This window comes from Serinus canaria, chromosome 2, assembly GCF_022539315.1.
Source record: "Serinus canaria isolate serCan28SL12 chromosome 2, serCan2020, whole genome shotgun sequence".
Taxonomy (NCBI): Eukaryota; Metazoa; Chordata; class Aves; order Passeriformes; family Fringillidae; genus Serinus; species Serinus canaria.
Window position 1 is genome coordinate 7794920 of NC_066315.1, and position 13019 is coordinate 7807938.

General features: G+C 40.6%; 1 protein-coding gene across 2 annotated transcripts in view; it reads left to right on the top strand.

Moving 5' to 3' along the window:
- The window catches only part of DPP6 (dipeptidyl peptidase like 6), a 405874-nt gene that overhangs the window by 313098 nt on the left and 79757 nt on the right, over positions 1 to 13019 (top strand). For both annotated transcript variants that reach the window (XM_050971416.1, XM_009085802.4), the window contains exon 8: positions 9287 to 9407. In XM_050971416.1, coding sequence (XP_050827373.1) covers positions 9287 to 9407 — 121 coding nt within the window. The remainder of the gene's footprint in view (positions 1 to 9286; positions 9408 to 13019) is intronic.

Sequence of the window (13019 nt, forward strand, 5' to 3'; positions counted from 1 at the left end):
AAGAATATTAATGCACTGAAGGACTTAAACTGAGAGATTCAAGAAGAAAAAAAAAATCTCTACCCATTTTAAAAGGAAAAATTTTTGTCTCCATATCATAGAAATCTACCATTACTTCTATAGTTCATTAAGTGGGATTTTATCTTGAGTATTAGTTTTGACAGTTTGGGATTGTCTAAAGGCATTTAAACCCACAAGATCTTAAAATCTCTACTGATTTCCTAATAGAGAATGCAAGTGGGATGCTTCCAAGCAAGTTTCTGAATAAATCCTGCTCCCCTAAATTCCAGGGCTTTGTTCTCTTTTTTTTTTGCTGTATTTCCTCTTGTGATCCTGAACTTCACCACCTCATGGTGTGTGCAGCACCAGCTGCTCCCAGCTTTCACCTTGCCCAGTAATTTCTCCTGGTTTGAAAGGCTGAGGTCCAGCAGAACATCTCCATCAGCTCCTTCATCATCTGTGTCATGACAAATGCCCTCCATGGACTTCCTGGGTTATTGTGCTTGTTTTTTCTGGCTCTGCAGGAGATAAAGGTTAAGGTCCCCAATAAGGATCAGGGTATTTAAATGTGAGCCTTCTTCTGTTTATAGGAAGAAGGGCACATCTCCATCCTCCTGACCAGAAAGCTGGGATCAGGTGCTGCCACTGCTCCTTTCCTTCCTCCATCCATTCCCACATCCTACAAGGTGATCACCTCCCCCAGCCCCAGAGAGAAGTCATCTTCAGAGCTGGAGAGCCACATCCTCTCTGGAGAACCCTTAAGACTCTGCTCTAGAGTTCTGGACATTCTTCACAGAGATAAGAAATGTTTATTTGAAGACATGGAGGAATGTTTTTTCCATTCTCTCTGATATTTTGGTAGCTTTGTGATCACATGTAATGAAAGCAAAATTAAGCTCTTGATGTTTATTTTGCAATTTATATTGGCAGTTTCTAAGCTGTGTGACTAAAATCAGGAGATTTGCATGATTTACTAGGGGTGACTCTTCTACACTTCTTTTTCCAAATATTCAATCAAGGCCACTGAAGGCAGGAGATTCTTTGTTTGACTTTTGCAGTGGCTCTGGCAGTTTCCTTTTGCACAAACATCTGCATTTCTTTTCACTGCACTGATTTCTGTGCAGCTGAGCTCTTACCCCACTGGAATCAGATGTTTTCAAGTCTCCCATCCCCAGTGATGAGTCATGAATATTGGTTTGGATGTGTTCATGCATCAGCACAATTCTCACATGCATCAATCTTCATTTCTGTATTCTCTGCCTGTAGTGATCCCTTGTTTTTTTTTTATCTTCTCTGTCTTGAAAGCTTCCCTGAAAAATTATTTTAAACAGGTGTACTCCTCCCCTTGATGTAAACATTGCCTTTGCCTATGTTTGGGCAAGGTAAATTTGAATTAAACTAAGCTTTCTCTCTTTGTGGCATACCTTCAGAAACTGCATCTTCTAAATTCCTGGTGTCTTAAGGAGTCAGCTTCTTACTTTGAATTAAAACAGATAAATGGTCTGGCATGAAAAACTGCAACTGTATCCTTTTCTGTCAATTATTTATTAAGACGTGATTCTCTGCAATGTTCTGATTGTGTGGAAGAGTTTAATTGTGTGATCACTGGTCTTAATAATGACATTTTCATTTTGTGAAGAAAAAACAGTTGATTTAAAAATTCTTTATCTCACTCCTCTGTCACAATTGTATTCTGTCTCTTTCCTAAGTTATGAACATGAACTGATGAATGAAAATATTTTGAAATTTTTTGTCTTGTATCTTTTTTATCACCTGCTATCAAACTATATTTAAATGGCAAGAAGGAAAACCTAATTAAAATACTAGATCTTATTATGCAAGCTCACTGTGAGGAGCAGTTTATGGTTTTATTACCCTTTTTGAAGAACTGATAAGAGCTGGTGTAATCACATCATATGCATTAAGAAAAACACTAATGACAGAATACATTAATGACAAATATTTGAACATCAAAGTTTGCATTTTATGAGGCTCAAAAGAAGAAATTGGCAGAGTATTCATTAAATAATGCATAATCAATTAGCAACAAGCTTTAGAACTGATTTTTAATTGATCACACATTCTCTGCTGAAGTTGATGTAAGAGCAGTAACTGCAAAATGCCCAGACCTTTCTGGTACAATGCTTGCCACACTTCCTTGGGATCACAAAATGAAAACACAATAATTGTTTCTGCTTCAAGATGCTACGTGGATGAGGACAGGCCCAGGCTAATTCTGGGTGGTACAGACAGGATTTAACTCAAACAAGCAGCAGGGAATCTCTCTCTTTGCAGCTTTTCATTCCCACTGTCCTCAGCTTCCAGGTTTCATATGGCAGCATAACAACAAAACCAGCTAAGAAGGGATATCTCCAAAATATTTGGATGGAATTAGAGAGCACTAGAAATAGTGGAAAGAAGGGAATATCTTTCTATTTGAGCATTTCCAGGAAGGGTCTCATCACAATCAAAACTACTTGTGTTCATGATCTGACATTTCCAAAGCACATTTACAAGCTGTGGCTCTGTTAGGGACCTCAGCCAGCTACTTAGCATATAAATAAAGACATAATACTTTTCCACTTCCTGAACATATTGGTAAGATAAATCTGTGTATTTTCCAGAGGCATTCTGATCAATGTGATGAATAACACCATATAAATATGTAGACAGTTAATATACAGTTCAGCACAAAACATTCCTATCATTGAAACCCAAAAAAATATGGATAGGAGTCAGACTGTTCTAAGGAAGTGTCTTATGCTGAAAAGATTTTTAAAAAGTCCTTGGTTAAAGGGACTTTAAATCCCCTTGTGTGATTATTGTGGTGGTTTGCCCACCAAGCTTCTCTATCATTCCCCCTCCCCAGTGGGCCTGGGGGAGAAAATTCTATGAAAATTTCAGGGGTGGAGCTAAGGACAGAGGCATCACTTGCCTGGTGCCATTGGGGCAAAACAGACTCCATTTGGGGAAATCAATTTGATAATTTGCTATTAATTATAACAGAATTGTGAGAGTGAGAAATAAAACAAAAATAAACATGCCATCCCTTCCTACCCCTCCTCATCCACTGGTGACCTTGGTGTTTGTGGTGACTGTGTTTCTTTCACGTTTTTTCACTCCTCTCACATACATACAAACCCAGCATTTTCACCTTTTAATAAATGCATTTTCACAGATGTACTAGCAGTGCCCCTGGTGGGCTCAGCTGTAACCAGTGGCAGGTCTTTATTTTTTCATAGAATTTTTTGTTTACTGATTCTTCAAAATAAATACAAGTGTTTCTGAGAGGTACAAAAAGTTTTAAAATTATTCTGTTCCCTTTTTTTGTTATTCAGAATATGCTCTCAGGTAAACTGGCTTTCCAACAAAAGAGCAGAAAAAAAAAAATAAAAGTTTGACATTAAAAACAAGAAACAATGAAATACATCATGTTGGATGAGGAGAGAGTAGTGTGTTTATTTGTAGATCTGTTCCTCACTTGCTATGTCTTCTTTTTTGTGCCTGGTCTTTTTAAGCCTCAAAGGAAGATTGAACTGATTTTGAATTTAAAGCAGGGTTTTGTGGTCTAACCCCAGCCAGCAGCCAAGCCCCACACAGCTGATTGCTCCAGTGGGATCAGGGAGAGAACCAAAAGAGTAAAACCCAGGGCACTCGTGGGTGGAGATAAATGCAGTTTAATAGGGGAAGTGAAAGCTGTGCAAAGCAAAACAAAGAATTAATTCCCTGCTTCCCATGGCTGGGCAGGTGTTCAGCCACCTCCAGAAGGGCAGGGCACCATCACATGTATCAGTGATCTGGGATGACAAACACCACCACTCCAGAAGTTCCCCTCTTCCTCCTCCTTCCCCCACTTTATATATTCATGATGTTGGGTGGTCTGGGACAACCCTTGGGTCAGTTTGGGATCCTTGTCCTGGGATCCTCCCACCTTCCCAGGCAGCCCCAGCCTCCTTGGCAGCACGGCAGCACAAAAAGCAGAAAATTCTGTGTAAGCCCTGCTCAGCAATAACAAAAATATCTCTGCATTATCAACACTGTGCTCAGCACAAATCCAGAACACAGCCACTGGGAAGAAAATTAACTCTACCCCAGCCAAAGCACACAGGAAAGATTTGTGCCTGTCTGTACATGAAAACCAGCTCTTGTTGATCAAAGTCTCCATGTCAGAGTGCCAACCTTTCCATGCTATCTCTTCTCTCACAGATAAAACCTGTGGGCTCACCTTGCAGTGTGAAAAGGTGCCTTTAAGGTGTAGGAAACATTTGCACTTCTCAGTGTGCTAATAACTTAAAGTAATAAGCATCCAGGCATTAACTTTATGAGAAATTTGAGTGCTGCAGCTCATGCAGTTGACAAGTTACACGTTAGAAATTGTGGGGTAAAGAGAACATAAACTTAGAATGCCACTCTACAGCTGGTAAATAAATAGGAGCAGTAAAAATGCAGATTAGTGCACATGAATTTATATTCTTTTGATCTATGGAGAAGTAGGAGTTTCACACACCTCTTTGGCTGGAAGGAAGGTAGATTGACCAACTGTAAAAGGAAGTGTTCACCTACTCAAAATAGTTGGCCACTGTGACTTTTTGTCTTAAGGAGATGATTTTCATTATATTCCTAAAAAAATTCCATAAATTAATCCATTTTAAAGTACCAACATTTTAATTAATGCAGCATAATTGCTGAATACCACTCTGGGTCAGTTTGGAAGAGAGTATTATTTTAGAAGCCCTCCAGCAGTTGCAAAAGCATTTTAAATAAATCCTTGGATCAATCTGTGTCATTAAAGCCCTTTCATGTTTGAAGTGAATTAAGTTTAATTTGTTGTTAGATCAAATATTTACCCTACTGTATAAATTTATCTTACTGGATACTTAAACTTTGACTTTTCTTCCTGTCTCAGGCTTGCGGTCCAATCAGCCTCACATTTTTTCCTCCAGTTTTAATTGTGTGGTGCAAGGATGCCAAATGGTTTGGGGTTATTAATTCTAACACCAGCTGCATGCAAGCAGAGATTTCTTCCCAGATCACAGGAGTTAGTGGTGTGCTGATACCTGAGGATAAAGGGGTTACAGCTGAAAGTCACATACTGAGCCACACAAAGGCCAGAGCAAAATCCATTGATTTTTATTATCCTGGGATTAAGTGAATGCATTTGAAAAACCCCAAACTTTATCTTAATCCTCTCAAATGTTACAGTTATTTTTGTTAAGTGTTTAATCTTTGGGGCATCTGTTAAAACATCCAGCAGAAAGAGAGGTCTTCTGCTAGATCCAGTAGCGAGACGTTCCATATGTTAATTCTGAATTCATTAGGAAAAATATTCTAGGTTTCATTGGTTTGCCTGTTGTTTTTGAGAAATAAAATGGTGAAAACACATTTTTCCTTATATTCTTTGTCTGTCCATCATCTTGTAGAACATCTTCCTTGTTTTTTTCTGTAGTGTTAGCAATTTCTGTTTCCTCAATCTATGTATGGATGGTTCCATTCTTCTTACTTCTTCCAGAATATCTTCTCTTGAATGTGTTGAATGTGTCATGATGAGAAGGGACATGGCATTCAGCACAGGGCTCTTCCTGCCTTAGCACAGCCTGGTTTTCCATGCCAGTAGTTGTGCTCAGTGTTGGATTTTAAGGCACACGTACTGCAAGAATGCCTGGGTTAAAGTCCTACTCAAATGTGCACACCAAAAGAGAAGACGCCATAAATTTGGGCTCTGCTCTTTATCTTCTCTACAGAGAGGCATAAAACTGAACTTCATCCCTTGTCATCATTTTAAATTTGTCTAGGAGTGCTATGCAAGGCTGGCATAAAGTCATGTAAAAGTGATGTCTGAACATATTTTTGCTATTTTTCTTGATTGAAATTTCTTATCCCCTAATTAGCTGACAGGATTGATCATTTGATAGAAAGCACTGCTTTGATGCCATGAAACCAAAACAGTAAAAATTGTTGCAGAGGTCTTTCACAATAACTTCAAATCTGTTTCTAGCATGGGATGTGAGATAATCCAAAGACATTTCTTTCTTGATGAATAACAGAAGTCCAAAAGATTTTTCTTAATTTATAAGATACATTACACAGAAATCTTCCTTGTGCTGCTTCAGTTATCTTTTATCTTGATTATGGTTGACATTTTTAGGGTACAAGGCACCGTAGTTAGGAGGATAATTTTCAAATCTCCATGAGGTGCTGCAGTTTGGCTCTGAATTATATGGGAGGCAATTTGAAGTCAGAGCACTATATTATTTTTTCACTGCAGCACCAGATACCTCACACAGCCTGAGGAGTGCAGTGAAGCTTTGAAAGATCAAACAGTGAAGATGGAAACATTGCAACACCTTAAAAAGGGAAGGGTGGGAACAGGTTGTCAATCCACCTTCTTTATTTTTCCTGTAAACTCATAAAACATTGACTACAGTACAAAATATTGCAAACCTTATTTTACTGGAAGAATGTGGGCAAGGGAAGGGTTGCATCACTTGAATAAATCCACTTGATTGTGTGCCTGTCATAGAAGAGCTCTTACCCAAGCATCCCTTAGCACATTTAGTACTCAGACACTGAGATTTGGATTTATTTGAACCCTGAGTATCTTATTCTGCTTAGTCTTCACAATTTTTATGCACGTTTAAACTTCAACATCCTCCCCTTATGCAGATTAGCTAATACATAAAATTCTTCACTTGGAATACCTTATCTGGCTGCTCCGTTTACTAAAATTCAAGGTAGGAAAGAGAATGTAACATCTTTCACAATGTATTTTTTACTTTCCAAATCAATTCATTGGATGAATAGATGCATTGAATGCATCTATTCATTCTTCCTAGTTTAAAAGGAAGAAGAGCAAGCTACAGTTTCAGTAATAATTTTTACCTTTAGACAAACCTGCTATAACTCCTGCCAAAAATAAATTAAGATCTATACTTTCTTCTGGAATCTTTCCAGCTCATCTTTGGGTGAAGCATATACCATAATAGGATGTGAAACAGAAGATGAAAGCAAATATTTTTCCCAATTCTGTCTTTTCATAAGGTGATAAATTGCTTTCTAGTATCATGGTAAAAATACATAACATTTATTCCAATATCTTCGAGTGTAGAAAAACCCATCTATAAATGTCTACTAAATTATATTAACAGTTTGCATTTCAGTCTAAATAGCTCACTGATACCCTGTTCAGTACATCTTTTCAGTTTTAATAGAATTTAAAAATGTGTTAAAGCCAGGGATGAGGAGCAGAATAAAGGTCCCATGAGGTGAAAGGGTCAGTGACTGCCACACCTCTCAGGCACACACAGGCTATGGGACTGCATGGGATCCATCCCAGGGAGCTGTGGGAGCTGGCACAAGTGCTCACTGAGCCACTGCCCCATCAGTTACCACCAGCCCATGGTAACTGGGGAGGGCCCAGGTCACTGGAGGTCAGCAGATGTGATACAAAAAGAGCCTACAAAAATATGTCTGCAAAAAGATCCAATGGTGAGAGGTTCAACAGGGCCAAGTCCTGCATTTGGGTCACACCACCAGGCAGTGCTACAGGCTGGGGACAGAGTGGCTGGAAAGTGGCCTTGTGGGGAAAGGACCTGGGGGTGCTGGTTGACAGCAGCTGAACATGAGCCAGGTGTGCCCAGGTGGCCAAGAAAGCCAAAGGCATTCTGGCCTGTATCAGAAATGGCATGGCCAGCAGGACCAGGGCAGGGATCGTCCCCCTGTCCTGGGCACTGGTGAGGCTGCACCCCAAACCCTGTGTGCAGCTCCCTCACAACAGGAAAGACTTTGAGGTGCTGGATCATGTCCAGAGAAGGGCAAGGGAGCTGGGGAAGGGTCTTCAGCTCCAAACTTGTGAGGAGTGGCTGAGGGAGATGAGATTGTTTAGCTGGAGCAAAAGAGGCTCAGAGGGGTGATGCCTTGTGAAGGCTGACCTAGAACAAAGACTAGAGCAGATGGAGTCAAAGAAGAAAGAAGGGATTTATTAAAAGGCCTCAATGGATCTGCCTTGGGCAGCACAAGAGCCCAGCCAGGGCTGCACCCAAGATGAACCCAAATGGACACAAAATGGTCATGGTTCTCTCACTTTTATAAGTTCTTGTCCATATTGGAGTTAATTGTTCAGTTACAGCTTTAGCTTATGAAATCCCATCCTTCTTGTTTTTCTCTCTTCATTCTGCCATTGTTTATGCTCTTGGGCCTGAAATTTGTATCTCTTGTCTTTGGTCCCCAGCTAGAGTCCCAGCTGTTCAGTCTGCCTACTCTGTGAAGGGAGCTTAATATGAAGCTCAGAACTACAAACTAAAGCAGTACAGAATCTGAAAAATATAAAAGCTAAAACCTGAGGCATCAGGTGACCTCATCACTCCCCACAATTACCTGAAAGGAGGGTGTAGCAAGGGGGGAACAGTCTCTTTTCCCAAGGAGCAAATGGTAAGACAAGAGGAAAAGCCCTCAAGCTGTGCCAGGGAGGTTTAGGTTGGATTTCCAGAGCAATTCCTTCACAGAAAGGGTTGTCAAGCATGGGAACAGGCTGCCCATGGCAGTGCTGGAGTCACCATCTCTGGGGGTATTTAAAAGATGTGTAGATGTGGCACTGGGGGACGTGCTCTAGTGATGGGCTTGGCAGTGCTGGGTTAATGCTTGGACTCAGTGCCCTTAGAATGATAGAATGGTTTGGGTTGGGAGAGACCTTAAAGACTTTAAGGGTGTTTTATAACCCATTGATTCTGTGATTCTGTGACTCTACTTAGAGCAAGGTGTGTTTCACTTTGGGGTGTGGGGACAGGAATTGTGCTATCTATGACAGAGGAACACAGAACAATTTAACCACACAAAAAGACAGATGCCATGGAACAGTATTTTTATTATTGGCTGGCTAATGCTTTACTTCCTGATCAGCATTTAAACACATGAATAAAGAGTCTGATTCACAGGAGCATTTCACAGCAATAGCTCTAACAACTCTCCAAACCTAAGCAATGGAACTCTTCATCTCATGCCCTCTAACTGAACTGTTCAGTTTCTGAAATGAAGACAGGAGTGAGAGAAATAAAGCTTATATCAAAGCACCAAGGCTTCAGTTTGTTGTAAATTAGCATCTTTCTATTAGCTGATGGCACTGGAAGCAAGCTGTGGAAATCCTTTTTTTTTGACAAAAGATGCCATAAAACTGTGATATGTGATTTTGTACTGCCAATTATTGTAAAAGCAAAATGCAACATTTTATGCTGGAGCCACCACTTAATGCTGTTTCTTTTTCTTTTTCTTTTTTTTTTTTCCTTCAAATCAGATATTTATCTTTGAGAATAACATCTATTACTGTGCCCATGTGGGGAAACAAGCCATCCGAGTGGTCTCCACAGGAAAGGAAGGTGTTATTTTCAATGGGCTCAGCGACTGGCTCTATGAAGGTAGGACACAACATTTAGGCCAGCAGGTAGTTATGAGTTCAAGTCACACTCTAGAACTACAGACCTTGCTGGAATTAGACATCCAGCATTGCATTTCTGGGCACTGGTGGACCACAGAGCTGAAAACCTTCTTTTCTAAGGGTTGCCTGATGTGCTGGAGTGGAAATAATGTGAAATGGTGTAAGAATTCTGTTTTCAGGCTGTTTTCTTTCCCTTAGTCCAAAGGTAATAAATCACTGGGCTTTAATGAACAGAACTGCTTCATTATTTAATGGCACCTGCAATCAGTCATGGAAGTGCCAGTTTTCAAATCACAGAAAAGGACAGAAATGGGGAAGGAAAGATGCTCTGTCTTAAAGGAGAAAGGGAGGAAACAATTTTACTTGATTAGCTGTTTTCCACAGAACTAGGTGGGCCCTGGAAGCTGTCCACATCTTGCCACCTAAAAAAAATTTCCAAAAGCAGACCCCAGTAATTGGCTTCTTTCCTGTGAAAATGGTCCTGACAGGGTGGAGGGTCATCTCTGGAGCACTGTTCTCTTTGATCCTTTCAGCTGGCAAATGGCCATTTTGGTGTGTGTGTGAGCAGCTGCTTGAAAAGAGATCTCAGCTTCTCATTAGCTTGGGAGAGGATCCTCACCATCCCCAGTTCTTTTGAGCATTGGTGTAGGCTTTTGAAGTAATATATCAGAATAAAAATTTTAAAACACACACACACATGTATACACATATATACACACACATGTATACACACACATATATCTATATTTATATATATCTATATAAATATAGATATATGTATATCTGTATTTATATGTATATCTATATCTATCTATATCATCCATACCTATATCTATCTGTATCTATATATCTATAGCTAGATATCTTTATCTATATCTATGCATATCTATATGTATAGCAGGAACATATCATGCATCACTCACTCTGCTGCTGACTAATGCTGCTGCCAGCAGTTCCTTCTTAGAGGGATCCTGGCCTTTGGACCTCTAAAATCACCTTTCTCCTACAGGTCCCAGCATAGCCCCAAGGTTTTCTTACTTTAACAGAGAGAAATTCCAGATACATCTATGAACTGTGACCTGTTGGCTGCTCCCAGTTCTCTGGACGCTTAATGGAACAGAATAGGTCACAAAATGCCATTAACAGTTAATTGGTGATAAAACAGGTATCACTACTTAGATTGGTCTGCATCACAGCTAGACCAGGGCCCTTAGACCCAGAAATGAGGGAATTAAAATGAATGAGTTTGTTTGCCCCTCCTAAAGATGCTGATCCCATAAATCAGTGTACAAACTCATCAAGCACATCAGTGGATAAATCTGATAGAGGTTTGTTAATTTTTATATTTAAATATGTGTTTCCACTGCAATACAGCATATTTGCAAATACGTGTCCTCCTTGTGCTGTGAAAGCCCTTTGTAACCAGAGAAGTGGCTAAGAAGTTACAAAATGCTAATTTTCCCTCACTTTATTTATTAATTTGCTGGTGAAGTTGTGGGCAGGCTGTTTGACTCTGGAGGTCAAATGTGCCTACTACTACTACCCATATTTGTCTGATAAACATCATTTGGTACATCAGGTCTCCTTGCAGAGTCTCACACACAGCACCACACTGAGAGGAGTTTGTCAAGCCCATGAACCCAGAGCACATCAGCAAGCCCAGGATGACACTTGTTTTGCTGACACCTATTTTTATTCAATTACAGGATTGCTCAGGCAATTTCTTGGCTGACATTGACTTTCAGGTTTGCCCTTTATAATGAATTTGCTTGTTAACTTTATGTTAATGTGCTAGGGTAAGAAATGAATGTGTGATCAAGTACAGCCTGCTTATGCCAAGCCAGGTTCTGCAACCTGTGAGGCATGAGGCAGATTAGAACCATTGGACCTGTTGTTCACTGGGGTTATGTTTGAAAGAAATTAGGATTTGGAAATGTCACTTTGTGTCCTAATACAGTTTATATTGAACTAAATAACTGGTTTTTTTCACAAGCAAGGTGTAGAAGGTCCCACCGGAAAACCTGATTTAAATGTTCCCAACTAATGGGAATCCAAAATCAAATCCAGAGCTGAGCTGTGTGAGCTGAGCTCCTTCTCTTGTCATCACCTGTGCAATCCTCATGGAGGTAAACCTGGGACTGGTGTCAGGACTGAGAGCTTGTGCTTGAACAAGATGTGGGGCCATGGTGTCTTTGGGTCTGCAGTGCTCTGACACAAGCTGTCTACATACATGGATGGATGGAGCAGGACCAAGAAGAAGCTGGATATTCCTTGGGGATTAATGGATAGGGACAACTGAGAAATGAGAGACACCTCCCCAGTGGGGTCCAAGAGAATCCAGTTATGGTTGCCAGCAAGCTTTAACCTGGGATACTCTGAAACACTTCATCACCTTTGTTTTTCCAAAGCCTCTCCTTTTCTTGGATGCCACCTCTTCAGTGGGATAAACTTGGACCACATTTTAAATCCAAACTTACCTGACTGGAAATGCTTGAAAATTTGGCCAAGACTGAACTGTGCCACCTCAAGACTACTTTTGCTTTTCACCCGTTCCTGCTGTGGTTTGTAGCCGTGCCTTCCCCACCTCCCAGCCGAGCTGGGTGGGATGCTCAGGCCTGTGTTTGTTTGCACTGCTGCCATCTCAGTGAGCTACCAGGATGAGTGCTGAGCATATGCAGAACTCTTCCTCCATCTGTGCAGCCAGCTCCAGGAGGCAGTCTGCAGAGGAGCTGTGAGAATCAGGATCACGGAGAGTTCAGCACACTCCTCTTCCCTTCCATGCTCTTTTTGTTGCTGAAGTTCTGTGACCCCTGGCAGAGACAGCAGAGCCTCCTTGCAGCACCCACTGGGTTTCTGTGACAGCTCACAACCTGCTTCTCACTTTCCCTAAATGCAGCATGGAAACATAAAAACCTCGGGGTTTTCTATTTGCGGAAGATGACTTTTAAGGACTTTTAACAACTTTTATCTACGTAGCAAGAGCACCCCGAGAGCAATCCCCCCTCCCCTTTTTGAGAGCTGTTTGCACAGTGAGCTCTGCAGATGGCAACCCAGCAGTGCCACCCTTTGGAGTGGCTCCTGGCACTTCACATGCACGGCAGACCCCGGGGGGACACTTTTCTTCACAATGTCATCGCTCTTGTCATGACAGAAAAACGCGCCACACTATTAATCACAGGTTTTTCCTGAGTCCACAAGCACTGCAGATCTAGAGTACATTTGACAGGCTTTTTGCCCTGGAAAAATGCAGAAGTTCATTGCAATTCAAGTTAAGCTCTGCTTTTGTAAATCTGCCAAAGGAGGAAAAATTTCTTCGAAGTATTTATGCTGATCTGTAGACTTTTGATAATATAGTGAAAAACATTTCAAATCAATCAGAGCTTAATCTACTTAGTGCATTTAGCTGGAAGGTTATAGATTGATACATAGATTACTGTAACATGAAAGCATAGATTAAGCATGGGGTTTATTACTGAAATAAGCACTGACAATGTTTTCATAGTCTGACTTAACATTTTCAGAGCTGTGCCTGATAAATGCTTGTACTAAAATCGAGTGATATCCTATAAAACAGAGTTTAAAGTTCTGCCAC